At 33.1% G+C, this 27,389-nt stretch overlaps 5 protein-coding genes across 7 annotated transcripts; 2 read left to right on the top strand and 3 right to left on the bottom strand.

Annotated features, from left to right (window-relative positions):
- The first annotated feature begins 1,583 nt into the window (after positions 1–1,583).
- Positions 1,584–5,414, top strand: LOC143591548 (transcription factor TGA7-like). The gene is made up of 9 exons (XM_077071731.1): positions 1,584–1,604; positions 2,841–2,942; positions 3,031–3,096; positions 3,195–3,254; positions 3,332–3,409; positions 3,949–3,994; positions 4,082–4,353; positions 4,448–4,675; positions 5,036–5,414. Exons 1-9 carry the CDS (start codon positions 1,584–1,586, stop codon positions 5,147–5,149), a joined length of 987 nt encoding a protein of 328 aa, XP_076927846.1. The 3' UTR covers positions 5,150–5,414.
- Positions 5,415–5,985: 571 nt separating this feature from the next.
- LOC143591544 (uncharacterized) lies at positions 5,986–9,139 on the top strand. Its single transcript, XM_077071723.1, has 5 exons — positions 5,986–6,385; positions 7,981–8,055; positions 8,163–8,302; positions 8,391–8,528; positions 8,831–9,139. Exons 1-5 carry the CDS (start codon positions 6,112–6,114, stop codon positions 9,044–9,046), a joined length of 843 nt encoding a protein of 280 aa, XP_076927838.1. The 5' UTR covers positions 5,986–6,111; the 3' UTR covers positions 9,047–9,139.
- A 336-nt stretch (positions 9,140–9,475) lies between these two features.
- Positions 9,476–12,954, bottom strand: LOC143591549 (phosphopantothenate--cysteine ligase 2-like). Of its 3 annotated transcripts, none has more exons than XM_077071732.1 (10): positions 12,866–12,954; positions 11,900–12,037; positions 11,688–11,811; positions 10,788–10,832; positions 10,583–10,668; positions 10,451–10,503; positions 10,292–10,351; positions 10,100–10,201; positions 9,879–9,998; positions 9,476–9,798 (listed from the first exon to the last, which is right to left on the bottom strand). In XM_077071732.1, the coding sequence occupies exons 2-10, from the start codon at positions 12,024–12,026 to the stop codon at positions 9,565–9,567; spliced, it is 951 nt and encodes a 316-aa protein (XP_076927847.1). In that variant the 5' UTR covers positions 12,027–12,037; positions 12,866–12,954; the 3' UTR covers positions 9,476–9,564. The 3 variants fall into 3 exon arrangements, with proteins under 3 accessions (XP_076927847.1, XP_076927849.1, XP_076927848.1); XM_077071734.1 differs by having other exon boundaries at positions 10,592–10,668; XM_077071733.1 differs by lacking the exon at positions 12,866–12,954 and adding an exon at positions 12,269–12,486.
- A 1,250-nt stretch (positions 12,955–14,204) lies between these two features.
- On the bottom strand, positions 14,205–17,825 carry LOC143591542 (peroxidase 12-like). The gene is made up of 3 exons (XM_077071721.1): positions 17,559–17,825; positions 15,392–15,588; positions 14,205–14,935 (listed from the first exon to the last, which is right to left on the bottom strand). Exons 1-3 carry the CDS (start codon positions 17,808–17,810, stop codon positions 14,323–14,325), a joined length of 1,062 nt encoding a protein of 353 aa, XP_076927836.1. The 5' UTR covers positions 17,811–17,825; the 3' UTR covers positions 14,205–14,322.
- Positions 17,826–24,698: 6,873 nt separating this feature from the next.
- LOC143591540 (cationic peroxidase SPC4-like) lies at positions 24,699–26,335 on the bottom strand. The gene is made up of 4 exons (XM_077071720.1): positions 26,151–26,335; positions 25,690–25,741; positions 25,178–25,375; positions 24,699–24,776 (listed from the first exon to the last, which is right to left on the bottom strand). Exons 1-4 carry the CDS (start codon positions 26,333–26,335, stop codon positions 24,699–24,701), a joined length of 513 nt encoding a protein of 170 aa, XP_076927835.1.
- Positions 26,336–27,389: the final 1,054 nt, after the last annotated feature.

Raw genomic sequence — 27,389 nt, 5'->3', positions numbered from 1 at the left:
AGATGAAAAAGCAAGTCATATTTCACGCACTCGTTAGTCGATTAGTGATTACTAATAATTTCTCGTTTCAATACTACAAGGTAAAAACATGTAGAAGGTATGAATCTATACATGTAATGTTTTAACAGAAATATCTGAAGATGCATTTTATGTTCGTGTATCATCAAGAATGTCTTGTAATGTGCAAACCTGACTTACTTTTCTAAGAAAATGTAAAAATGAAACGGATTCATAAAAGTATATACTCGAAACAAAAAGTGCATGAAAAGTAGAAGTGTAAAATAAAGAAAAAAGTAAAGTACAAATGAGTCAAGTTCGTACATTCCAAGTATTTAAAATTGAAATAATATTTATGAAAAAGATGAAAAAACAGTTCTTATGCACTCCCTATTTGTTTATGATAATTTCATGCTTCATTGTTTATAAAGGTAAAAACTTGTATAAGGTAAAATATATATTTGCGAAATGCATTGTTTTACCTTTATAGTTATGAGATACGAGTATATGTTTTTTTATCTGTTTTATATTAGAATATCATCAAGAAATGTCTTGTAATGTACAAACTTTACACAGTTTTTTTAAGACATTGAATAATATACTTGTTCATGAAACTAAATCTTTTAAAACAATAAAGAATATACTTGAAAATGAAACAGATTCATGAAAGTAAATACTCAATAAAAGTTTTAGGAAAAGTAAAAGTGGGTATATAAAAAGAGAAAAAGAAAAGTACAAGTGAGCCACATTTTTACGTGTCAACTTACTTAAGGTTATAATAATAATTTGTAAAATAGATATTGTAAAAGCAAGTCATGTTTATCACTATTCAATCCTAATAATTTTATGGTTCGATATTGTAATCAATGGTTTACCTACATAGTTATGAAATAGGAGAACACATGTTCGGATCCATTTTTTGTTTGCATGCATCAATAATGTCTTGTAATGTACAAATCTGACTATTTTTCTTTAATGAAGTAAATTACATACGTGAATATGAAATAGATTCATGAAAGTAGATACTCAACAAAAATTTTGGAAAAGGTTAGAGTGAGAAGTAAAACCATGGTTCGATATTATAAAGGTATAAAACCATGTATAAGATGTTTTACGTCTACAATTGTGAAATACGACAATTCTTTTTTGTGTCCATTCTAGTATTCTACGTTAACATATGATCATAAATGTTTGCAATGTACAAACCTTACTCACGTTTTTAATAAACAAGTTGTGTCTAGTAAGTGTGTTTAACATATACTTGTTTAACTAGTTCCATCTGGTTGGTCAGTTTATTATTATAATTAGAGAAAAAATATATTTTATTATGTCAACCCTCCAAGGCGCCAACCCATATACGCCTCGTTTAACCCACTTGTCATAATCTGCAAACCCATTTAACTCGTTTACAATTTAACTGCGCCTGGCTTTGGGTTGATGGCTTTGACACGAATACATTTAATTCAATGTCTCAACTCGAAACTGACATGATTGTATCTGGGACAGGGAACTAGTTAGTGCTACCTTTATGCAACTTTGTTAAGGTTGCTAAATAAAGGTTTTACGATTCCTTCTATATGAAGTAAATGGATGCATATATTTTGTTGGTAAGTTGCATATATGTTCTTTCTTTAAACAGCTGTACTTGATGCATCAGGAGTTGTAATCTAACAAAATGACACTTATACACTAAGCTTTATGATATGGGAACTTATAAATTTTGTTGGTTTTAGTTTAAAAAGGTAACATAGTTACCGTCCATTTATTAATATCTTTATTGTTAGTGGCCTTGCTTTTGTTGCAAATGGTGTTGCTTTACAAAGGTTATGAAGTAGAGAAGAACAAGTATATAAAAGTTATCTTTTCTAAAGAAAAGTGTTTTGGGACAAGACAATTATATATAGATGTGACATATTGTATGGTTGGGTCATATTGTTATATGTTAAATGACATTTTTCTAAATAAACTTATTTTTTTTTACTTTATTAAAGCTTTAAATATCAAGTTTTAAAATAATGATAATAACTGTTTTTTATGAGAATTGAAAAAACAATTTTAACTTAACAAAATCTATAATTATCACGTTTTTATTTTTTAAAGACATATCATGAACGTTGTAGGTGTTAACAGATTACATTATATATTTATTTAACCCATGTAATGTAATACATGGGGTCTTCAAACCGTGTAATATATATGATATAAAGTAGTTTCAATGTGCAGACGGTAAAAATTTGAATATTCAACTGATCGCTTCATATGTTTTTTTTTAATTATTTTTGTTGCAAAATTTGATGGAATAACATTTCACTTTATTTGAATATTTTAAAGCTTAAGCATGATTTAATTATTTAATGCCTAAGTAAAATAATTTAAATACTAAATTTATGCAATTAAAATTATTTATTTTACTGCTTGATAATAAAAACAACCATTGCTAAAACTAATGTTGGAATCTTAAACTATAAGTAAATGTAAAGTAAAATGAATAATTAAACATAACAAAAGGCTAATGTAATTATCTTTTTAATTTCAATTTGATATGACTTTCATATATTTTTCTTTTAAATACATCTTTCTAAAACGATTTAACATAAAGAAAATAGTTAACTTTTTAAAAGCTGGAAATAGCTTAAGATTGTTTGATGACACAAACCCATTTATATTAATTTATATAACTATTATTTTAATGGAGTTAATTCCATGCTTATAAAACCCCAACAATATTCCATCCTTTTGTACTTCAAAGATTTTTCAATTCTTACTAACTCATGCATCAACATGTCTCTCTCTCACACTAACTCATACATTGATACATACTAATGTTTTTTGAGATGTACTAGGAACCCATTGGAGAACAACAACATAGTAGCATGTGGGACAACACATATGACGTGTTCCATAATTCACCAGCATCTCAACCCGACACAATGCTAACAGACAACGTGAGAAAACACATCAAAATTTGATCATATGTATCGTGTCTTATTATATTATGCCGGTCTAATTATCATTTACTTATGTGTTCTTTAGCCTGACTACAATCCTAAAGAATCATTAATATCGTCACAAGATCAGGAGAAAAGTGTATCGTATAAGGTGATTGATTGTTTCACTTATTTACGCACTATTTTGTGTCAAAATATCGTTCCTAACGTGAACACACATAATACTTTGGGAACTTGTACATGTTTTAGTTACAAAGACGACTAGCACAAAATCGTGAAGCTGCACGAAAAAGCCGTTTGAAGAAAAAGGTATACAAGATCAAGTTTCAAGCAATGTATACGTTTGAACTTACCGTGATCTTATTCTCTTATTATTAATCGTATAGGCATATGTTCAAGAACTAGAATCGGGACGTCTAAAGTTAGCCAAACTGGAGCATGAGATCGAGATGACTCGAAAACAGGTTAATTTAAGAGAAACTTGGTATCTAAAAAAACATATTTGTCACCAACGACCAACACAATTTAGTTAAGGGATAATTTTATTTAATCTTATAAACTTGTCAAATATCATATATGAGAATGGATAATGAGAAAACTAGAGTAAATTACTAAAAACCAAACAATTTTTTTTTCTTTCAATTATAAGATTAGAAATGTGAATAAAAATAAAAAAAAAATGCGTAGCTCACAAAGTTAAATATATGTAACTAGTATACTACACGTATACATATTGTAACTTGTAACTTTGTAAGCTACATATATTTTATTTATTTATTAATCTTTTTTACATTTCTATCCTTATAATTAAAATAAATAATTTTTTTTCAAAAAAAAAAGTTGGTTGGTTGGAAGTAGTTTTATTGGTTTTCTCGTAAGTTTGTGGTTTTCTCATGAACGAACACAACCGATCGGTATATTTTACTCTTACCGATTACGATTCACATGTTACTATATTTTTTGGTCACAAAAAAATGTAACCCTTGTTCATATATTGTTACAGGCTACATACATGGACCTATCAAATACTGTTAATGGTTTATTACCTGGTAACATTAAACTCAAATACATAATATGTTACTCTTAATATATTTAACATATATAAACAATATATTTCAATATAACTCTTGTGTTAGGAATTGTTGCATTTGAGAAGAATTATGATCAATGGGTTATTGAACAACAAAAAAAGGAGTCTGAACTTGCAACTATTTTACAAACTGATGTAACCGATATGGAGCTTCGAGTATTTGTAGACGATATAGTAAACCACTACCAAGTTCTTTTTCAAATGAAAGCCGAGGCTGCAAAAACCGACACGTTTAACTTATTACACGGGTCATGGAAGTCTCCGATTGAGCGGTTATTCCAATGGCTAGGCGGATTTAGACCATCAGAAATTCTTTATGTAAGCTTAATATTATTAGTTGTTACAATAATTAAATGTAGCAAAAATGTGACACTTTGTGGTTTAATGTACATTTTGGTTTTGGTCTTGGTAGATGTTAATGCCACGGTTTGAGCCGTTAACGGATACACAAGTTGTGAATTTGTCGAGGCTAAGACACACTTGTCGACAAGCGGAAGATGCGTTGACTCAAGGGCTTGATAAACTCGAGCAAACTTTGGCTCAAAGTGTTGCTATTAACGTAATTGAAGGTGGAAACTACGATACACTTATGAGTTCGATGATAGAGGTGCTCGAATCACTTGAGAACTTCTTGAACCAGGTAAGATATTCGGGTTCGGGTTTAGGGTTTATAGTCATGAATTAATTGAGTCAAAAGAGTGTTGGGTTACATTTAAAACTTAGTTGTCATTTTATTTAATATTTTTTAAAATAAGTAATGTGAACACTTACTAAACCTTTAAATCAATGTTTTTTGAAACCGACCCGTCTTGTTTCAGTTAGTATGAATGGAACTGACACCGGTTAAACACGGCGGTTTTTTATGAGTGACAGTTGATCAGTGGATCGGTTCACTGTATAGACCGGTTTTAAATAAAATATAAATTAATAAGTTGCAATTCAAACATTTACTATTGAATTTCAAGATTCAAATGTAACATCTTGAATTTAAAATCCGTAGGCGGATCACCTTCGACATCAAACTCTACAACAAATGTCTCGGATCTTAACAGTTCGTCAAGCTTCAAGAGGGTTCCTTGCATTGGGAGATACTTCCAACGTCTTCGTGTATTAAACTCACTTTAGGCATCTCGTCCTCGTGTTGTTAGTAGCTAGTTTAAAGAAATTATCAAAGCGTGTGTATCACTTGTCACTAATTTTGCCCGTCTATAACTTCATTGTGTATTCTAATAGCTTTTACTATTTATGAGATTTACTGTGTATGATCGTTGTATGTTGTGACAAAAGCTAAATAAAATATGACTTTAGGATAAATAGGAAAAATAATTTGTGTTGGTCGATTTATATCATATTCATTCTCAGGCCGATGGGTGTGGGGCGCTACCTAGGGTGGCGTTTCCACCTAGAGCATCTCCAATGCAAGTGTTCACTTCTTATTGAGATATATAAAGATTGTGAAAGATGATTAGAAGAGAGGAGAGAGAAGACAGAAGAAGCATTTGAATGCTGACTAGACTCATTCAGTTTCTTTATGCATTGTGAATGCTCTTAGTTCACGCGAACCACAACGAGTCCAAGTGAGTGGGGGACCGATTGGATAAGCGCGAGTCCACTCACTCGCGGCCCAAAGTAGTGGGAGGGGATGGATTGGGGCGCTAACAGCTAACTCACCACAACAGGCTCAAGTGAGAGAGGGGGGGGGGGGGATTGATGGCAAATGGGTGAAGTGTCTGGTCCCGGCTACGCCAAATTAAGTATAAAAGTTAAACAATAATATTATAATAATAATAATATAATAAATAAATTGAGACCGAGCTTTAAAAATGAACTTAAAACAAATCAAGTCCATGTCAAGCTCGGGCTCGTCTCAGACCCATAAGTTTACAAGTGGCATATCCATTTGATCAAAAGGCTGAAATTAACGCATGTGTTTTCCTCTTCCTTTTCCTTTTCCTTTTACGCCTCTTCTTCAATAATCTTGAACCAAACCCTAATAATAATAATAATCAAAACCCCCAAATTCACTACCAAAATTGGACCTAGGGGTTTAACGAATCGAACCAAATTGCTAATAAAATGAGCAATTTGAGGTCAATTTGCAGGCCGCATCACGCGGTATACTCATCGATCACAATTTGCTACAATCGAACAAGATGCAGACCAAGATCGATAGTTACTGGTTCGAATACGTTACGAAAGACTGATTCGTTAAGACCCAGAAGAATTGAAGCGTCAAATGGTGTAAAGGTTGAAGCTTTATGGGGTGGATTGAAGAACCGTGAACAGAGGATGACGATGGTGGTTAAGGCTGCTAATTGGACTGATGACAAGTCTCCGTATGATACACTTGGTAATATGTTTATTATTATTATTATTATTATTATTATTATTATTATTATTTCATTTTTGTATTAATTGGATACTGATGGATGATTAAGTTAGTGTTTATTTGATGTAGTCTAAACACATGAATAGAAATGAGAATTTGCTACTACGGGTGCAAATGATCCCGAGGTTAGCTCGGTTTGACTTAGGAGAGCTCGAGCTAGACTTATTTTGAGTTTTTTTTCTTAAATCTCGAGCTCGGATGGTTTATTGTTTAATTTATATACATTTTTAGGGGGTGCTTGGCCTAGCTTTTTTAGCAAAGCTTATAGCTTTTTTTAGCTTTTTTTACAAAATAAGCTCAACTTGGTATTTGGTTTAGCTTTTTTAGCTTATGCTTATAAGCTTATATAAGCTAATTTGAAGAAGTTTATTTGAATATGGTTTTTTAGCTTATTTGAAGAAGCTTATTTGTTTAAGGGGGTAAATTACTCATTTGCCTTCAAATGGTGATGGATTAATAATATTGAAGCAACTTATTACTGTAACAAGTTAAAGAATGATAGATTTAACAACTTATTAAGACGTATAATCAACTTGTAGAATATAAGCTAATCCAAACACTTAAAAAGAGCTTATCAAATAATAGAAAATAAGCTATAAGCTACTTTAAAATATAAGCATAAGCTAAAAAATAAAAAAGCTAGGCCAAACACCCCCTTAATTGAGGTAGGTTCAAAAGGGAACTCACAAAAAGTGGGAACTGGGAACATGTCTTTTTCATATTTAAAAATAATAAAATTTTCATTTTTACATACAAAAAGATAGTAAAAATTTCATTTTTACATAATTTTTTAAGAGTTTTTACATATAAACACATGTAGAAGCCGTTTTCATAAATAAAAAAAAGAGTGAAGCTTGGGCTCGGGGTCGTTAGTTGAACGCGTTTAGTTTAACGCTTGAGCTCATTTAAGCTTGAATCGATTTGAGCTTTTAGTGAGCTGATCTCGAGTAGCTCATGAGCCGGCTTGGCCAGTTTTAACTTTTTAGTGTTTGTTCTTACCAAATGCCAATAATGGTGTGTTTGGATGTGTGTTTTTTTGTTAAGTGAGTCTAGGGGTGTCAATTGTGTTGGGTTGGTGACCCATATATTTTATTCTTGATAAACATCAACACTAACCACATACGCTAAAATTCGTGTAATCCGAACACAGCCCGTTTTAACCTTTTTATATAAACTCGTCAAATGGGTTGATGGGTAATAATCAAGTTGTAAACACATTAACCGGGTTGGTGGGTTGTAAAAGTATGAGTTAAGCAAACGGGTTAGCAGGTTACCTTGAACATGACCCGTTTGTTAATTGGGTTAGATATGCCAATCTAAAACCTAGTTTTTGTGTCATGTCAGAATCATAATCACTTTTAAGTTAGTAAAAAAAATCAAATGAAATAATCTTAATTAGATGATCAGTTGTAATAATTCTTGTTGATTATGTTTGGTTGGTCGGCACTTGGCAAGTTATGATTTTTAAGGGTGTAAAAGATATAATAAGGGTATTTGAGTAATTTCACTCTTCCCGTTGATAACATGTTTAATTTATTTGAAATGTAATTATGCAGAACTCGAGGGAGATGCTGATGACGAGGAAATAAAGTTGGCGTATAGACGTTTAGCAAAGTTTTATCACCCTGATGGTTTGTTCTTAACTACTTTTCTTATAGTTTCATAGTTTCTCAAATGCTTACGTGTCCGATACTTAAATTGTGTTTTTAATATCATGTATCTGTTTTTATGTTTGTAGTTTATGATGGCAGAGGGACTCTAGAAGAAGGAGAAACAGCCGAAGCTCGGTTTATTAAAATTCAAGCAGCTTATGAATTGTTGATAGATAGTGACGAAAGGAGGAAATATGATATGGAAAACCGAGTCAATCCAATGAAGGTAATATTTAATGATTTAATTGAATCTTATTATTATTATTATTAAAGATGGATATTTTTTATTGATTGTTGCTTGTTTGTGTTGGCAGGCATCTCAAGCATGGATGGAGTGGTTAATGAAAAAACGCAAGGCTTTCGATCAAAGGGGTGACATGGCGATTGCGGCGTGGGCCGAACAACAGCAACGCGAGTTGAATATACGTGTACGGCGTCTTTCACGTTCAAAGGTATCATATATGATTGCAAGTTTATATGTATTTTTTAAATATCAATTTCCAATAAAGTTTTATACAATTTTCACGTTCAAAGGTGTTATATATTATTGCAAGTTTTTATTTATTTTTTAAATATCGATTTCTAATTACAATTTTGATTATCTAGGATGCATAACACACTTATGTAACCGCATAACCACTTTCTCTCTCTCCCACTTTATCTGACAAATACGTGTGCAAGTGTTCATGTGGTTCTCACAGTTCTGTACTTTTGGTTTACTTTTAGTTGATTTCGTTTGTTGTGAAATGTTTAGGTTGACCCAGATGAGGAAAGAAAGATTCTTGCAAAAGAGAAAAAAGCATCGATTGAGAATTACACCAACACTTTAAAAAGGCATACGCTTGTGTTGCGGAAAAGGGATTTATTGAGAAAGAAAGCAGACGAAGAGAAGAAAAAACTTATAATCACTCAGCTTCTAGCAGCCGAGGGTCTCGAGCTTGCATCCGATGAAGATGATAAACCGTCTTAAGTTGTATTCTGCAATGTTTTTTTTCGATGTTTAATATGATATTTATAGGATGTATATTTGTTAATTGTATAGTTTGTTGTATTTATGCCTATAAAGATACAATACAAGAAACTTTTATGTATATATGACTTTAGATAAAATGATACATTATGGTATAATTTTCTTTGATTCATACATAACAAACTTTGTTATATGTAGTTGTATTGAGAGTACTTATTTGCAGTGTTTTAGTAATCTGTAATCGCTAGTCGGACAGTGGGATGGAGACTAGTGTTAATCGGGATTAACTAAGATTAACTGATGTCTAGTCGGGATTTTTACACCCAAGCTTATATGTATACTTTAGAGAGAATAATATTATTAAAAACATAAATTTGTATATTTAATAAAAACAAAAACACATATCCTCATTTTACACTTAAGAAAACATGAAGAAAAACCACCAAATTATTTAAAGTAATCTTTGCATAAGTACAACATATATATAATTTCTTCAGTATTTCTGAAACTTATGGTATTCATGCATTGATGTCGGTAACGTAAGACGAATGTTTCTCCACGAGTAACTTAATCAAGGGAGATTCAACATCCGATTGGCTGTTTTCACGATACACCGATACTTTTCCACTTTCAGTAACCAATATAACCACCTCTTTACGAGTCGAAAGCTCGTTTGCAACCACCACGTGCATTTTGTACTTTTTAAGAGCGGTATCCGCCTTTTCCAAAAGAATCTCTGTGTCTGTCTCTAACTGCATATAACCAACAAACTTATAATCACACATTTGCCAAATATTTTAATTTCAATATAATTTAATAAAAATAAATATACCTTAAATGATACACAGAATGCTGTAGGGGCCCACTCTTTCCGCAAAACTGAGAGCATTTTCGGGACTTGTGCGAGTCGCATATCTAACGGACCAGATGCTGACTGGATTTTATGTACTGCCTATAAAACAAAGCCGAAAATTTAAACTTTTTGTTACGTATTAGATAATTCCAGAGATAATACAAAAACATAAATCGGAGTCGATTAGTGATTAAGGTTACCATGCTCTCCCATGGAACATAAAAGTCGGATACCGCAGCTGCAAGATAAAACATAGCATTTGGTCCAAGGATCTTCAGTGATGTTGCAATTAACCTTAAAATCTGCAAATAATAAATTAATAAAAATTTTGAACTTGATAAAAGTAATGAAGTTAATGCATAATGACATAATGTACAACTCTCGGTGCTAACCTGAAGATATTCGAATATGGTTGTAAAGGGAAGTTTCAACAAGTAGCCTCCCGAAACCGCCTGAAAAATGAAATAAAATGAATTGGATTCCAATATTTAAATTATACGATTGATAAAATAAAGATCTGTTAAAAGTTTAAAAATGAGGATGATACGTACATCGTGATGACCGCTAATTGCACTCTTAACTGCTTCAGCGTGTGACTCGTGCACTGTAAAATGGTTCGAATATTATTATATAAAATGAACTATAAATAAAAGTAATTTTATATTTTTACTCATTTATTTTACCTTGTATACTTGAATCATTGGTGAGCTTGAAACATTCGAGTAACGGATCATCTGGAAGTGATCTACAATATGGCTGGCAGGTACCCCTGCAAAAAGTGTATAAATAATTAAATCATTAGTAACTGTAAACTTGTAAAAACAATTAATTATTAGCAAACAAGAAACATATATAATTATGTAATATGTATATAGACACAATATTCACCTCCTATAGAGAAAGATGACTGAATATCCAGCTTTCAAAAAGTATCTGCGTATCATTAAAAAAAATAAAAAAAATCTATGTTATGCATGTATAGAATTTAGATGTGGCGATTCTGACCCGTTTACTTATGATTTAGTCGATTTTGATATTGTCTTGTCTTTAAAGGGTAAAATGGTAAATTAATGAAATGCTAAACGCGTAACGGGTCAAAAGGATTACATGGGTCGAAAGGCACCTAATTGTGTTTTCAATGCGTACAACGTTCTAAACTGTTGTATTTAAAAAAAATAGATTAATACTGTATGATTGTAACAATATAGTTTTCGTACACTAATTAGTTACAGTTAATCACATACTTTCAAAGTTTTAAAATGCTATTTTTTCCATTGTATATAAGTAATATAACAAACATACTTATAAAGTTTCAAGTTTAACCAGTGTATGCAAGTAATTTTATAACACATAAAATGGTGGTACCAGCTTTTTTATGACACGGCGGTGCGCCATGTCACCATTTTACCTGCATAGAAGGTTACTTGCATACAACAACAAAAAAGCATTTGACGCGTTACGGGTCAACCCAGCCCGTATCAGAATGTTTAAAATATAAAAAAGTGAAAATTTTGCACAAAAACTGTTACGGGTCACCAGAATGCTTATAATGAAAAAAATCAAAAATTTTGTAGAAAACTTGTTATGGGTCAACCTGGCCCGTACCAGAATGTTTATAATGAAAAAATCAAAAAACTTGCACAAAAATTGTTACGGGTCAACCCGGCCCGTATCAAAATATTTGTCCTTTTTGACATGTTATCCAACTCGCCCAAACTATCCATAATTCGCCACCTAATAAAAGAATTATAAAGAACAAAACTTTAAATAAATTGTTAGAAAATATACTCGGTAGAAGTTGCTCCTCTATGCCCCGAGCTAAAGTTATCGATGTACCGCACACACCGTTGCTCTAACGGAACAGTTGTACCACCAGATGTCACGCATACAACCCGTCTAAGTCCCTCACTTCCTAACAACACAATCCAATATAATTTCCACACAAACAATTGACAAAAAAAAATGTAACAAAAAATATGATTCAGATCAAGTTAACATACCTGGTAAAGAAGCATTCTGATTAATAAATTTGGATAATTTATTACTTATGTTGTCTGCATCTTTCAGAACAGGTGCAGAGTCAAAGAAGGATTTGACCATATCATCTAAGTTGTTGACCACTTCCATGATATGATAAACTAAATTGGTAGAGAAAATCACAAATAATAAATTAAAAATTAAAACAAATGAAACTGTAGATCAAATTTTATGCATTTTAAAAGTTTCCATCTAATTATTGGGAGTCAAATAATAAATAAAAAACTAACATTAACAAACAAAAAACCTTCATTTGGACAGTAGCATATTAGAACAAGAACTATAACAGATAACCATATATTAATAACAACTTTAACTCACAGAAAACCTACTTGCGGATCGTCGATATCGCAAGATACGATCGAATGGAGGTTGTTAAACACTAAATCTCTATACTTATGATGGATTGTGAAGATGCATAATTATCACAATCTCGTAAGCAAATGAACCGAGCTGAGCCGCTCGCGAGCAACCTGAGCTCGGTTTGATAAACAGCTCAAAAAAGCTTCAAGCTTTTTCGCGTTTACTTCGAGCCCAAACCTCAAACAAAGCCCGTGTTTAGTTACCCCCGGCCCGAACCTAAAAAAAAGCTCATTTAGTTATTTAGTTATCGAGCCCGAACTCGAGCGTTGTGTATATATAAGTTTTACTTTTACTGCTTTTGGACTTCTATGTATCAATTTTACACTGCACAGGCCGAGCTTAGGCTCGTTTAAGGTTTTTATCAGAATATATAAATACATAAAAAAGTAAAAAAACTAATTAATAAATAATAAGCAAACTGAGCCCGTGTCGAGCTCGAGAAAAGGACACATGAGCTAAGCTCGAGCTTTAAAAAAAACTTGACCTCGAACTCTCGTAAGTTAAAACAAGCCGAGCGTTTTCGAGCTTGAGCCCCAAGCCTCATTCATTGAGTTATAAAACCGTACCTTTTCAATTCCAATTTCACAATGCAAATGTTAATTATTGTAATCACGATCTCAAAAATAAAAACCCTAATTTGATGGGTTCTAATTTGATTTGATTTTGGGGGAATTGAGAAGTTGATGAACTAACTAAAAGATATTTATTATTTATTATTTTTAGTTTCACATATACACCCTACACTTTTAATACTTACCAAATGTATTTGACTTTTTAGTTTGCTGCTACACGGTTGAATCTTCAGGTGCACAAATCGGTTTAAAATTCAAAACTGTTCTAAGTTAAAATCGGTTTTGTTTGGTTAATAAAAATCAAAACCGGTTTTTCAACCAAGTTATGGTCAGTTTTGGTTTGAGTTTTGATCGGTTTCAGTTTCGGGTTCAACCGGTGGACCGGTTTCCGTTCGATTAACCGGTTTCTACATAATCGGTTTCAAACTGGTTCGGTATTGATTCGGTTAACCGGTTTATTTGCCCACCTCTAAACGGTTGTGTCACGTAATTGTTTTTTTTGTTTTTGTTTTTTGTTTTTTTTTATTTATGTTTACAACGATTCACTGATGGCATCGATCAAAGATCAAATTTGCGCCGGTTCGTCGTTGAGATGTGCGGTTTTTGTTTTTTCCTGGTTTACCATGATTTTTCTTAAAATGTTAGTTTCTTGTATTTGAACGTTGAAGAATTAATTCTTTTTTATTTTTGGTGCCATAATATGATACTTATCGAATTCACATCGGTTAACTAACTAATTAAAAATTAAAATAAGTAAACAAGAACAAAAAATAACCTAATGAGTTAAATTAACTTGAACAATCAGTTTAGCATAAAATCATAAACAATGAAAAAATTTTAAATAGTGAGAAATTAGATTAAAAGAGCTTACATTCAAGGCCGAAAAGAAATGGTTGGGCGACTAACGAAAGCTCTAAGTTGTAGGTTCAGATTCGACTAGATATTTGGAGAACGGGGAAGATACTTTCTTTTTCTTTTAACGGTCCTAATGTAAGCCGACTCTACTCCAACCTAAATGTACTTCATGTCTTGTATAAGACTCGAATACAATTCCTATTGATGAGCTTTGATATTTGTGAAAGTATATATTACTCCCATATATTCATTCAAGTTTCACTTATACACATACTGACAAATCTTGAGTTTTAAAATTTGAATTTCTGAAAATGACCAAGAAAAAAAATTTAATACGAGATATGTAAATGTTAAGTTTAATTTAAACGGGCTTAGATCAGTTCTGAGTCGAACCTATAAACACGTTTAGTTAAAATGGTCTGGTTGATGTCAGTTTGGTAGGTTCATAGGTTTTTTAATTTTAAACGTGTTTTATATTTATTGTTTTCAAATTCATCTTCATTGATCAACAACATAAAGCAAAAGTGCACACATATAATACATTACAAAACATGAAAAGATAAACGTAGACGCAAAACGATAACATCCTAACTACCTTAGAAACTCTCGACCTTGTCCATATTGTCCTCGGCAACATTCGATATAACCAAGTCATTTGAGTTTCGCTTATTGCAAGTATTGCGGATTTCGCCTTGTGTGCCGGTCAACACCTCCATTTGACTCATCTTCACCATAACGTCGACAAATTTCTCAAAAAACAACGTTTGGTTAACCGCAAAGTTCTTGACAATGTCTCGGGTCCTTTTGTCAGTGTACAGATCTTGGTCAGACGTTAGGACGCCTTGTTTGTTCATTAAGTCGACGAAGTATTTGTTATCAAACACGTTTGGAGAGCGAAGGTCTAGGAAAGCAGTGGCATTGGTGTTTTGGGTTGGGCAGACGCCTTTGAGGGTGTTAGCGAAGGTTTTATCCAAGGTTGTGTCTTGTGTAGGGTAAAGTCGTTGTCCGAACGACGAGCAATGGGCGACACCTAGAGTGTGGGCGGCCCCTGAGAGGGCCATGGCGTCAAAGTTTCTAGCGCCAAGGGTGCTTAGTAGTGTGTCGGTCGGTACAAATGGTGGTGGAAGATTGGCAAGTGTTGAGTTTCTTGTGGCGAATGTGAATCCATCTCTTCGCCCTAGAGGAACGCTATATTCTGGACCACCGGTTTAAAACACATACAACATGACAAAAAAAAAACATTGTAATGTTACAAAAACCATATGCAACTCATAAACATGTGTAAAAAAGAAAACCATTATTTTTAAAACTGGACTGACCAAAAACTGACTACATAACAGATTCAGTTATGTCCATTTAAACCGGGGAACGGGTCTAGACCGGATGGTTGGACGAATTTTGTTTATTTCAAATTCCGTGTTTTGATTATTTTATAGGTTTCATATTTTGTTAACATTTTAAATCTATACCAAGTTAAATACTTTATTTTAAAATAGTTATATATATATATATATATATATATATATATATATATATATTTACATGTGTTAATTTTTTAATTAGTTAACGTTATACGTTACTAGTCCACTCGTTTGGACAAGCAGACGGTTCGGTGATTAATCCGGTTATGAAAACTACGAAAAAAGGTGTATGTGAGGATTTACCAAGACAACAGCGTCCCGTGCAACTATGGCAGTGATATCAGAACAAGAGACACTACCCGCACCACATTGTTTGTGAACCCTACGACGAAGATCCTCAATGACATCGAAACCCCTTAAACTTAGGTTTGGTGGTGCCGCTTTCTCACTATCAACCGGCCCGCTTGCTGATCCATCCAACAACACCGAACCTTCACAACCCTATTAACAATAAAACTATCATCAAATATATGGAAATAAATAAAAATTAGAACTTTGTACAAATATAAAACCCCAAGTACAAACTTTAGTTACAAAGGTATAATAAAATATATAAAGCAAGATAGTAACATCAATAGGCATAACTTTATATATACAAATGATTATATTCTGTGAGTTGTCTTTAAGAATAAAACTTTAAGTTAAAAAAAATTAGGGTGGACAATTTATTAATTAAAAGCAGTTTATGTCTTTTAAATATTTAAGTTAATAATCCAAAGAAAAACACACTCCGTTACAAGCACGAAAATGGAACCGAGCCTAGGGTTGTAAGCGAGTCGAATATAATCGACTTCAAGTTCGTCTAAGCTTAAACTATCAAGTCATACTCAGTGGTTATATGAAAACTAGGCTTGTGTCAAGCTCTATGACCAAAGCTCGAGTTTGTCTTGTTAAAAGTTTACAATTTAAACTTAGCTCGTTTACTGTTTATTAAAAAATAATTACCTTATATATGATTATAGTTTAATATTTATATATTATTTTCTTGATCTTTATCATTATATGTAAGTGATCTATTAAGCTTTGTTCTTTTCAATTTTATATACAAGCTGATCTTGAGTAGCTAAGGAATGACTCGACTCAGTCACACCCTCTAAAAGGCACATATCATTGATTAGTTATTAAAAAGGTTTTTAAAAAAAGCATAGATGAACGTGTGTAATGAGTCACATATCAATCAATTTTCCTAATTATTATTTCAACTTTATAAAAAATATTGTGTGACCAGCTTTTCTTCACCAGTTATCTTTATCCCTATTCCCTAACATGAACTAACTTAATTTATGTGTTAAAAACTATACTCAAGGGTGTGATAAATTAATTTTTTTTTACTAAGTATGCAGTTATTAGTTGTATGTTTTAATTTTTTAAATGAAAGCATTACACACACTCTTATAAGTTATATCATGTGAAAGAATACATTTGACAACTTTACTAAAAATAAGTTAATGTTCTAGATCTAGATATATAAATTAGATACACTTCAAACTTATTGAAATTATTTTTTTGTTTCTAAATTATTTTTTTCAGAACTTGTATCTTTTCATTTCAAACTTATACACGTCGAATTTATTGAAATTATTTTTTTTTGTTTCTAAGTTGATGTTCTAGATCTAGATATATAAATTATTTTTTTCAGAACTAGATATATAAATTAGTTAAAGATTTTTAGGGACAAAGAGCACCTTATGGCTTCTATTTACCTTATTTTGGTCACACACCATATAGTATTATTATTATTTTATTATTACTATTATTGTTTTTATTAATATTATTATTAATTTGTATTAATATTATTATTATTACTACTATTTTATTTACTTTATATTACCTCATACATATGTATTTTAGAGCTGAGGGTCTCTCTGGAAGCCACCTCTTTATCCCGTTTGATAGAGGTACGGTATGCCTAGTGCCTACATCTAACCATCCCCAGACCCTACCTATAGCTTTGCTGTTGGTGGGACTTTACTGAGTATGATTGATTGATTGTCTCTTTTCACTCACTAACAAGTAGTGTTTACATTATAGAAGACACACATCCAACAAGTTGCGTCACTAGCCATTTTTAGATAAGAAAACTAAAGAGTTGTGTACCTTGTACTGAGCCATTAACCGGTTACCGACGAATTAAGATGTCGCCTAGCCTTTGTAAACTATTAATATGTGTCTTTTAAGTTAACGAAACACATTCTACCTCCAAACGATGCTATCAAACAGCTCCTAAGTCGTTTAAAAATTAATCGTGGGGTCATTACACCACTGTTCATAACCTGTTGGACACGACTTTGTATCTACATGGCCTCAAGCACTAGGAAACCAAAATTATCATATACAAATATTGCTTTAGTATTTTTTTTTTTGTTATTATTCCTTTACAAAATATATTCATATTACTCATAATTTCATACCTGAACAAAGCAGTCATGAAAATGAAGTCTTAACAAAGCAGCAGCAAGACCAACATCCTTCTTGATCACCTTCTCCATTTGCTTCCTAATTATTGATTCCAATTTTGGACAACTACTTTCATAGTATTTCCATGAAAGCCCCTTCACTATTGGCTGTTGTTGTGCCTCTAAACCTTGCAAATGCATTACCATCACTACCAACACACACACACTCACTGCAACTAAGGGCATTTTAGTAATTTTACAACCCATTGTTGGTTACTAAGCTAACCTTTTCTTGTAAATGTTCAACTACAAAAGAGATGGATTATTTATAACTGAGGTATTTCTATAAAACCCCTCATGTTTGAAATATAACATTTTTAGTCCCTAAAAGTCAAGTAATGTGTTGGAAGTACATTTATAGGACAAGTGTTTAGTAATGTGGTCCATGTGGGGTTTCCCATGCAGACATCTAGGGTCTTGTACCCTTTGGTCATCTTTGAAACATGAAGTCTGTGTTGTGTACAATAAATATGTTTTTTTATATTTTAAGAATAATTATGCATTTTTATATTTTATTCTAGAACCTTTAAAATAGTATTTTTGTAATTCTATTTTTAATATTTTATAAGATAAACATATTACACTGCCACTTAACAAATGGTTTACAACTTTACATTCGTTCTAAACTTAATTTATATCTTAATCTTTGTTAAAAGTTCATGAGCATGTCTTAATAGAATAGAATAAGTGTCCTTATTATATATATTAATCATTTAATTTGATTTATTAGAATCTTTACTGGTATTCATTCTTATGATTTTCAAAATAGATATTTTTGTCATCGTAAGTTATATGAGCATCGTTATCGTACTAGTACCGCGACGAACCGAACATATATATTCCATCTGAACAACATTAGTACTGACATTGATATTCTTAGAACCAATGCCAATATTTGTTTTTATGATTTTCGGTTGATATAAAATACGTGTTGATATCCTTTTGTAATATCACCACTTCAGTTTTGGAGTTCTCTCTTTCAATTGCTATAGCGGGTTTAGTATTATAACGAACTAAATTAATACTATACCTGTAATACATGTAGACATTAGACATGAGAGAGTAGTATGATAAGTACCTATCGAGCGTATCAAATGGCCAGAAAAGTAGCTTGAATACTTGAAGAAATCGATAATAGAAACCGCATTCAGTTGGCATACATCTACAAGCAGTTAACATAGAACATGAGAAATAATCTAAAAGTATGAAAACATACGTGAAGTATGTGGCATCCCCCGTTACTTCTTTATTTAACACGAGCATAAAAACGTTATATAAAATGTCCTGATAACCAGTGCCTTAGCATGCAAAAGTGACCCGATGCCCGTAACATAGTATCATGACGAATGACCTTCGGTGTAGTTTTTACTTAGACAATCAAAAACAAATTTATAAGTTTTTTAATAGATAAACAAAGAATATTAGTGATATGAGAGTCATATTTTACATCACTTATTAAAAGCAAGTGGATAATCTTTTAATAGTTTAAAAAATTACGAGCACTAACTAAAAGCAAAGCATTGATGTATTTTAGTACAAGAAATTCCAAATAAAAAGGCAATTAGATTCTTTAATATTAAAGTAACCAATTAGTACTACTTTCAAAACGTTTAATATAACAATGGTCAATTGGTCAAAGTTGACGTGCCGATCTCCCAGGATGAATTAATAATTTGGTATTACATATTTGTCTACGAGGAATATACTTTTTATTAATATTTAACACAAACCAAGCTACATCTGGATAATGTGTAAACAAGCATCAAGCAGCGTCGCTATCCCTTTCTGGATCACAAAGCCTATTCTACTAATATCAATCATTGGTTCCTCGGACTCTGCGAGTCACCCTGGACCACCTTCTGCATCCGCTTCAAAAAACGAACCGCCTCGGGAGCTAGGGATCCAAATGTATCGAAGGCACACGGAATGAACATGTGCTAACTCTCCAAATACGCTGCCTCATGCTTAGAAACCTTCCTAGATTCCGCTCTCAAAACCGCTTGTCCCGGAACGAAGCCGCTGTCTCTCAGCCCCACCAATGGGGACACCCCCGTGAGGTCGACACACACATGCTTACCCCTGCCTAGCCAAACACAAGAACGTCCGCATGACGCAGTGTAGATCTTCCTTCTCGGGGATCATTTAGAAAGTTAACAGGTGCCTCTTTCTTGGCTGAGATCCCGGCACGCCTAAGCACATCCCATAAGACATCTCTAACCCAGTCGTGACGATAATTGAACCCCGACAATTCCTTATAGTGGAGGTCATGCTCACCAAATCTATCCAAACAAGATTTTTTTTACAAATGGGGCATGATTCGTCTGGACGGAAAAGAGGAATCATAAGCCGGTATTTAAGGATGGCTCTGTATTCAACTGCCGACATCCGTTGCCCAAGACCTTCAATGGGCACAACAGTAAAAAAATCTTGGGCATGAGCCCCTTGAGACAAGCAAAAATTGCCTTTTGTCTCGGGGTCATATCGAATCGTTCCTCCAAATCATGTGTGTGTTTACCATAAAAAGCATTTGCCAAAGTTTGTTGAGGTTTCTTGGGGGGCGGTTTCCTTATCAGTAAAACTGCCTAGATCAAGGTCCGGGAAAGTTGTTCCAATATTACCAAGTGCAAGGAAATAGTCAGGATCTACCTCCATAACACCAGCGTTTCGTAAGATGTGGTCCTGCAATTTCCCTTCGGTTATGTTTGCTATGGGATACATAGAAGATTTAGATTGTTTTTCTGGAGCGTACCGCTTTGCGGGAATACCCATGTTGACTCTTGGTGGAAGAACATATCTTTGGGTGGTTTCTTTGTGTCTATTCTCTTCTTATATTGATTCTTGCATATTATCTTCTTGTATTGGTTATTCTTGTTCCACCTGCACTGTTTATACTCATTCTATCTCATGGTTGCTAGTTAAATTTTCATGAGTATTGTGACATTCGTCAATTTCGGGTCTCGGTTCGTATTTGTTTTGTAAACTTTTATCTTGTAAACCGACCTTTTTTGTAAACCAAAACTTTGGAAATAATCAAAATGATGGATTTTATGTTACAATATTGTTTTACACTTGTTGGGTCTTGAAAACATTCATTTCGGTCTTTAAAACGCGTTAAAATCATCTAAAACGAACTACAGGGACCAAAACTTTCATTTTTGAAACTTGGAAATTATCAGTCACCACCCCATCGCGATACGCGATGGGGGAGACCCTTACACCATCGCGTAGCGCGACCTCAGGGTCTGCAGGCTACAGGATTTTTGTTGTTTTGTGTTTTGTTTGATCCATTTTTCATGCAAACTTTTGTGTTTAATACCCATATTTGACCACCAACATTACCCTATATATACACCCTCATTTCACTTCATTTTCCCCTGCTACATCTCTCAATTCTCTCTCAAAACTCCATAGATTCAAGGTTGTTTTTTTATGTGTTCTTAAATGTTTGACTTCTAAAAGTCAAACTGAGTTTAATCTTTCATTCTAATTAACATATATAGTCTTAATAATACTTGTTTATGGTGGCACAACATATATATAATATTATACCCCTTGTTACCTTTGGTAGTTGCTTCTCCGGCTCTGGTCGGTGAGGTTTCGGACCTCGTAAGGCAAGGCTTCATGGAGAACTTCGTGTTCTAGATATATATATATATACACACACACACTTATATAACTTGTTGATACATACTAACCATGCTTAACTTATGCTCATTTTCACCAGCATATCGCTGACGTATTTTTCTAACATTTCAGGAAAAATACAGTATCAAGAATTAGAGTCATTCATGAAGTGGATGTTCGCAAGGTATAGATGGCTCATTGTTTAAATTATTAAAATAACAACCTAAATTAAACAAAGATTTATGAAACAAAATACTTTGGTATTTATTACCCGAAAAGCTTTTCAAACAAAAGAATTTATATTTTATTTATAATGGTTTCAAAATATATAAGTATTTTATCTTATATAATAAAAAGTATTCCGCTAAAATAAACTCTGGTATATTTACAAAAACGGTACCAACTGTTGGTCACATGCCTAGACCCTAAGGTGGGGTGTGATAGATGTCCCTAACATCTATGTCACAACCAAGTTTCCCTAATAGTAGTCTCGTGAGCAAGCATCACAATACCTCCTTAAGTCATTTCGTTCACATAGTACAATACTTGGCGCTTGGTGCCATGACCAATAATAACTCTCGTCATGATGTCTTGTAAGATACAAAAGGTATGGTGCATTAGAATTGTACAATTTAATTCTTTTGTTACATGGCTGATTGATAATAATTTACGTGATTGTAAGGCCCCGTTATCGGTAGCCCTACTTTCATGTTGGATTTACTCATAAACGCAGTTCTAAATATCAGAGTTAATTAAAACATTCGCGGAACATTAAAAACATTCAAACCATTACATTCCATAACCATAATTCTGGTCTTATCGAGCATTCATAGTCATTTAAAAACAAAACATAGTCTTTTAAAATAAAACATCATAGCAAAATCTTCAGATGCCAGCTTCGTCCAACTCTGCCATGTGTCCTCCTCAAGCTACCTGCCTCATTCTACTCACATGCGTGCATACTAAAAGTCAGCTACGCTGAGTAAGTTCTAGTTAATCACATAATCATACAATACCTTCTTACATTTCATACTTAACCTCTTAACTTTCTTTCATACACACATAAGTGCATATACTTTCATTCTTACTTTCATACTTTCTATACATACATAATCATATGTTTTAAAGAGCCTTTCGCCCTATAACCTCACAGATATTATAAGGGTCTGGTCCCTAACATCACAGATATTATAAGGGTCTGGTCCCTAACATCACAGATATTATAAGGGTCTGGTCCCTTTGTTTTGTGTAACTGCACCATACCTGTTCATACATGCTTTCCTTGACAATACGTGTAATCTCCGAAGAGCGTTCACGTACCATCATCATAACATACATACATACATTATGCATACATCATATATTCATACATACATCATATCTCTCATCATACTTATCAATCATGTCTTAACTACCACCTGACGGTTCATGCAATATCCGAAGATCGTTCACGCACCGTCAAGCAATCATCATACGTAAATCATACAAGGCATACACTTATCACTTAAGATAAGTGTATTCACTATCACATCGAGTATGCACACAGCCCCGAAAACATAACAAGGAAGTGGGGCTAGAAACTCACCTCAAGGCGGTTGCGTTCACCGTTTACGGTTATCCCCTTCTTTAGCTGTGCGCGACTAACTGTATAATAATTATACGTATCAATAATTATCACTACACATATCGTCTTTCTAGTTTAATTATTACCCTCAACGAACGGGGGTCCGGGGGCAGCGCCCCTGGCAGCGGGGTTCTAGGGGCGGCAGCCCCTAGCGGGGTCCAAGGGGCAGAGCCCCTGGCTGGGGTTAAGCTGCCAGGTCAGCTTGGAAAAATTTTATTTTCATTAACTGTCTTAACACATTTTCCATTAGCATTTTGAATCATTTAATAATATGCTACTTAAAAGTTCAAGGGCTTATTTGTAATTAAATCATTATTTTCTAAGTCCAGGGACCATTCTGTCATTCTGTTAAACTTCTAATTCGTCCCAGCCCTTTAGCGAATGGGGTTCATAACGAATGAACCCATTCGTTACCTTATAACGAATCGGGCCTTATTCGTTTGGTCTGTTTAGCGAATCGTACCCTAGGATGAATTGAACTCTTAGCGAATCAGTCCACATAACGAATTAGTCCATATAACGAATTAGACCTTCTAATTCGTTATTTCTTTAACGAACTAATCATAACGAATCAAGGGTAATTCGTTACCCTTTTCCCTTAACGAATCAGAGGCGAATCATAGGCGAACTAGAGCTAGTTCGCTGTGCCTCCTTATGCGAATCAACTAGCGAATCACCCTCAGTTCGTTAAGTCCCCATAGCGAACTAGGGTTAGGTCAGGGAATGTCGGAACATTCCCTGACATTCCTTATTCTCGTACTACTATTCCGGCGCCGCCTTTGCCGGAAAGCCGCCGGAAAACCGCGAACACGTCGGAAAAACGAGTTTTAGCTCGTTTTTCACCGTTTTTCGTCCCGTTCGATCCGGATCTGAGCTAGGGTGACCCTTAAGCTCATCATAGGTTCGGTTTATACCCGATTCCACCCGGATCTCGTGACTTAAACGGTTTAACGGTGTCGGCTCGTCGTTTCATGATTATATCTAACGGATTTAAGCTCCTACAACAAAATACTATCATACCTTGGGTCGGGATCCGTTTCTTCTTCTATATTTCGGCTAGAGTGAGAGAGAAACTAGAGAGAGAATCTTAAGTGTGTGTTTTGGATGGTATAAAGGATATGTGTAAATGAATTAAATGGAGGATTAAGGGTATATATATTTTTGATCATGGGCTTAAGCCCATGGTCTTTCCTTCATTCCTCCATAACCCAAGTCCATAACCCATATCCATTTACCCAACACAAGTCCATCTCGTATTCTATTCAACTAAACCGATAACGACCCGCTATAAAATAAACGAACTTTATTTTATTAATATAACCGAAAGTAGGATGTTACAGTGGCGATGTGGAACATAAGACAATTTTGAGAGTTTTATGGTTGATGAAATGTCAATTATACACCCCTTTTCAACATCGATTATCCCGTCGTTTGTATATAATATTTTGCGGGTTTGGATGGTGAGATAAGATCTGATAGTTCATAAGTCATGGTGTCGGTATCGAAAATCCATGATTTATTTTGTTTTCCATTAAAAGTTTGAGCCATATTTGTCTTTCCATTATGGTCAAGGGTTGTTTTACAATTATCGAAACTATTTTTTTTATATAAAACAAGTAAATGTGCCATATTGTGACCCTTTTATTACTTCAGGGTCTAAATTCTAAATAGGGTGTTTTAAAATAAAAGGGTTCGAGGTGTTCACCCCAAACCCGTTACCTATCCTTGACTCTTTCTTTAATTTTCTAACAAATCATTTTGTTAAACCAGTTGGTTTCGATCTATGGAGTTGTGGGACAAACTGGAATTTTACTAAAACTCATTTGAAAACAACAGATTGTGGCGAATTAGAGTGTTTCGTTTATTGTGGCGAATGTGAGTCCATCTCTTCGACCCAAAGGAACGCAATATTCTGGACCGCCAGTCTAAAACATGTACAAAAACACAACTATATACATAAACCCATGCAACTAGATTGAAGATGGACGGACCACATAACTGATTTGGTTGAGTCTATTTGAATAGGTTGAAATGAGGAAATATACCAAATTTCAAAAAATAAAAAATAAAAAAAATTAAAGAATCTCATTTATCATCGTTTCATTTACTATTTCAGACTTCATATTATATTTATTTTAAACACTTTTGTTAACATTTTAAATCACAACAAAATACAAAGTGGATTAGTGTGTGTATATATATATATATTAAGTTTTAAATTATTTATAACCTCATTAATTATATGTTAAATGGTGAGGCCAGTGGACCGGTTCGCCACTGGCCCGATCATAAAAACATTATGGAAAGACGTATGTGAAAATTTTACCAAGGCAACAGCGTCGCGTGCAAGCAATGCAGTGATATCAGCACAAGAGACACTTCCCGCACCGCATTCATCGTGAACCCTACTACGAATACTCTCAATGACATTGAACCCCCTTAAACTTAGGTTTGGCGGTGCAGTTTGCCCGCTATCAACCGGCCCGCTTGCTGAACCATCCAACAAAACCGAACCATCACATCCCTATAACAATTAATAAAACTATCATCAAATATATGGAAATAATATACAGTAAACTTTAGTTGCAAAGCAAGATATGCATATATATTATATATACACTTCTAAGAAGAAGATATTTAAACATCAAACTTGCGTCGCTTTTCATTCGTTTATTAGATATATATATATATATATATATATATATATATATATATATATCTAAACAATAGGCACTCAACTTTAATTGTGTTTGATCTCGTTTAAGCTTAATTTGTTTCGAGCTTATAAAAACAATGTTACAAATGAATTTATGGTTGATTGGAGATATGTATTTATACCTGAACAAAACAATCATGGAAATGGACTCTTAACAAAGCAGCAGCAAGAGCAGGGCCGTCTTTGAGGCATGGCGGGGTAGTCGACGGCCATAGGCCCGACATTCCGCTAGGCCCGAAATATACTTTTTTTAAAAATAATTATATGTATTTTTATCAAAAAAAAGTATACATATATGTATAATCAATATTTCAACACAATTATATAACCACTAGTTTGGTTTAGTGGTAAATGAGTTTGACATCTAACCAAAAGTTTGTGGATTCTAATCTTATTTTAAACAATTTTAAACTTATTTTTATACAAATTTTTTTACACAACTCAAATCATAATCAAGTAAGCCCACTTAAAATTAAATTGTTTACACCCAACAAAATGTTTATTTTACTTAAGGTCCGAAAAAAATTTCGCGTTTGGTCCAAAAAAATTTTTGCCTTCTCGGAGCCGGCCGTGAGCAAGAGTCACATCCTCAGTGATCACTCTCTCCATTTCTGTTCTAATTACTGATTCCAAATTTGGACAACTGCTTTCATAAAAATTCCAAGAAAGCCCTTCCACTATTGGCTGCTGTTGTGCCTCTAAACCATGCAAATGCATTATCATTACTACCAACACACCCACACTCATTTCAACTGTGGGAAAGGCCATTTTTGTAACTTTACAAGCCATTACTAGCTTTTATTTGTGTCTTATGTACAAAAGCATGGATTATTTATAGGTAGTGAGGTGTTACTACAAAGCCTCTCATGTTTTTAAGATTGGTTTTTTTGGTCCCCTAAAGTTTACAAAGGTGTGGTCCATGCATGGACAAACCTGGTTCATGCGCACGGGTCGTCCGTGCTCTATAAAAGAAAAAAAATTAGCTGTATATATGTGTTAAAATCTTTATCTATACCGACCCCTGTAAAATACTAAAGAAAGAAGAAAGAAAACTAATTCATCTTCGACAACATTAAAAGAAGAGGAGATGATGAAGATAACATAATTCTAATACCACGCGTACTCAAAACTCTACACAAATGATTGTTTTGCGTCATGTGTCGTCCAATCAGTTTTTTAGAGTTTTGTAATATATATATATATATATATAATATATATATATGATCAGGATCATGAGAGAACTTTTTTGAAATTGAGAACTATGAAAACCATTTTGGACCACAAAAAACCCCCAAAATAAAAAAAGTCATAAAATAAAAAAAACACAAAAATGAAAAAAAGTAAAAAAACCAAAATTCTTATTTTAACATCTTGGTTTCATTAAAAAAAATTCGGTTTAGCAAATTATATACACATATGTATAATATATACATATATGTACATTTACATGATTTTTTTATACACATGTGTATAATTTAAGATAAATGATATTGTACATATGTGTATATTACGTAACTAAAGATTAAATAGAATTATACATATATGTGTATAATACAACGTTTTTTTTGTTTTTTTTAATTTTATTTTTTATTTTTTTATTGAAACCGGACAGAAATATAAGAATTTTGGTTTTTTTACTTTTTTAAAATTTTTGTTATTTTTTGTTTTATGATTTTTTTTAAATATTTTTTTAAATGTGTTTTTAGCAGTCCAAAATGGTTCTCAAAGTTCTCAATTTGCAAAGGGTTCTCTTAGGATCCTTACCCTATATATATATATTCAAAACTCTACCCAAAACTCATCAATTATTACCCAATTATTG

This window comes from Bidens hawaiensis, unplaced genomic scaffold (genome assembly GCF_021521415.1).
Source record: "Bidens hawaiensis isolate Kalapana, Puna unplaced genomic scaffold, B.hawaiensis_p1.1 tig00039897_1, whole genome shotgun sequence".
NCBI lineage: Eukaryota > Viridiplantae > Streptophyta > Magnoliopsida > Asterales > Asteraceae > Bidens > Bidens hawaiensis.
This window is presented reverse-complemented; position numbering and strand designations above follow the sequence as displayed.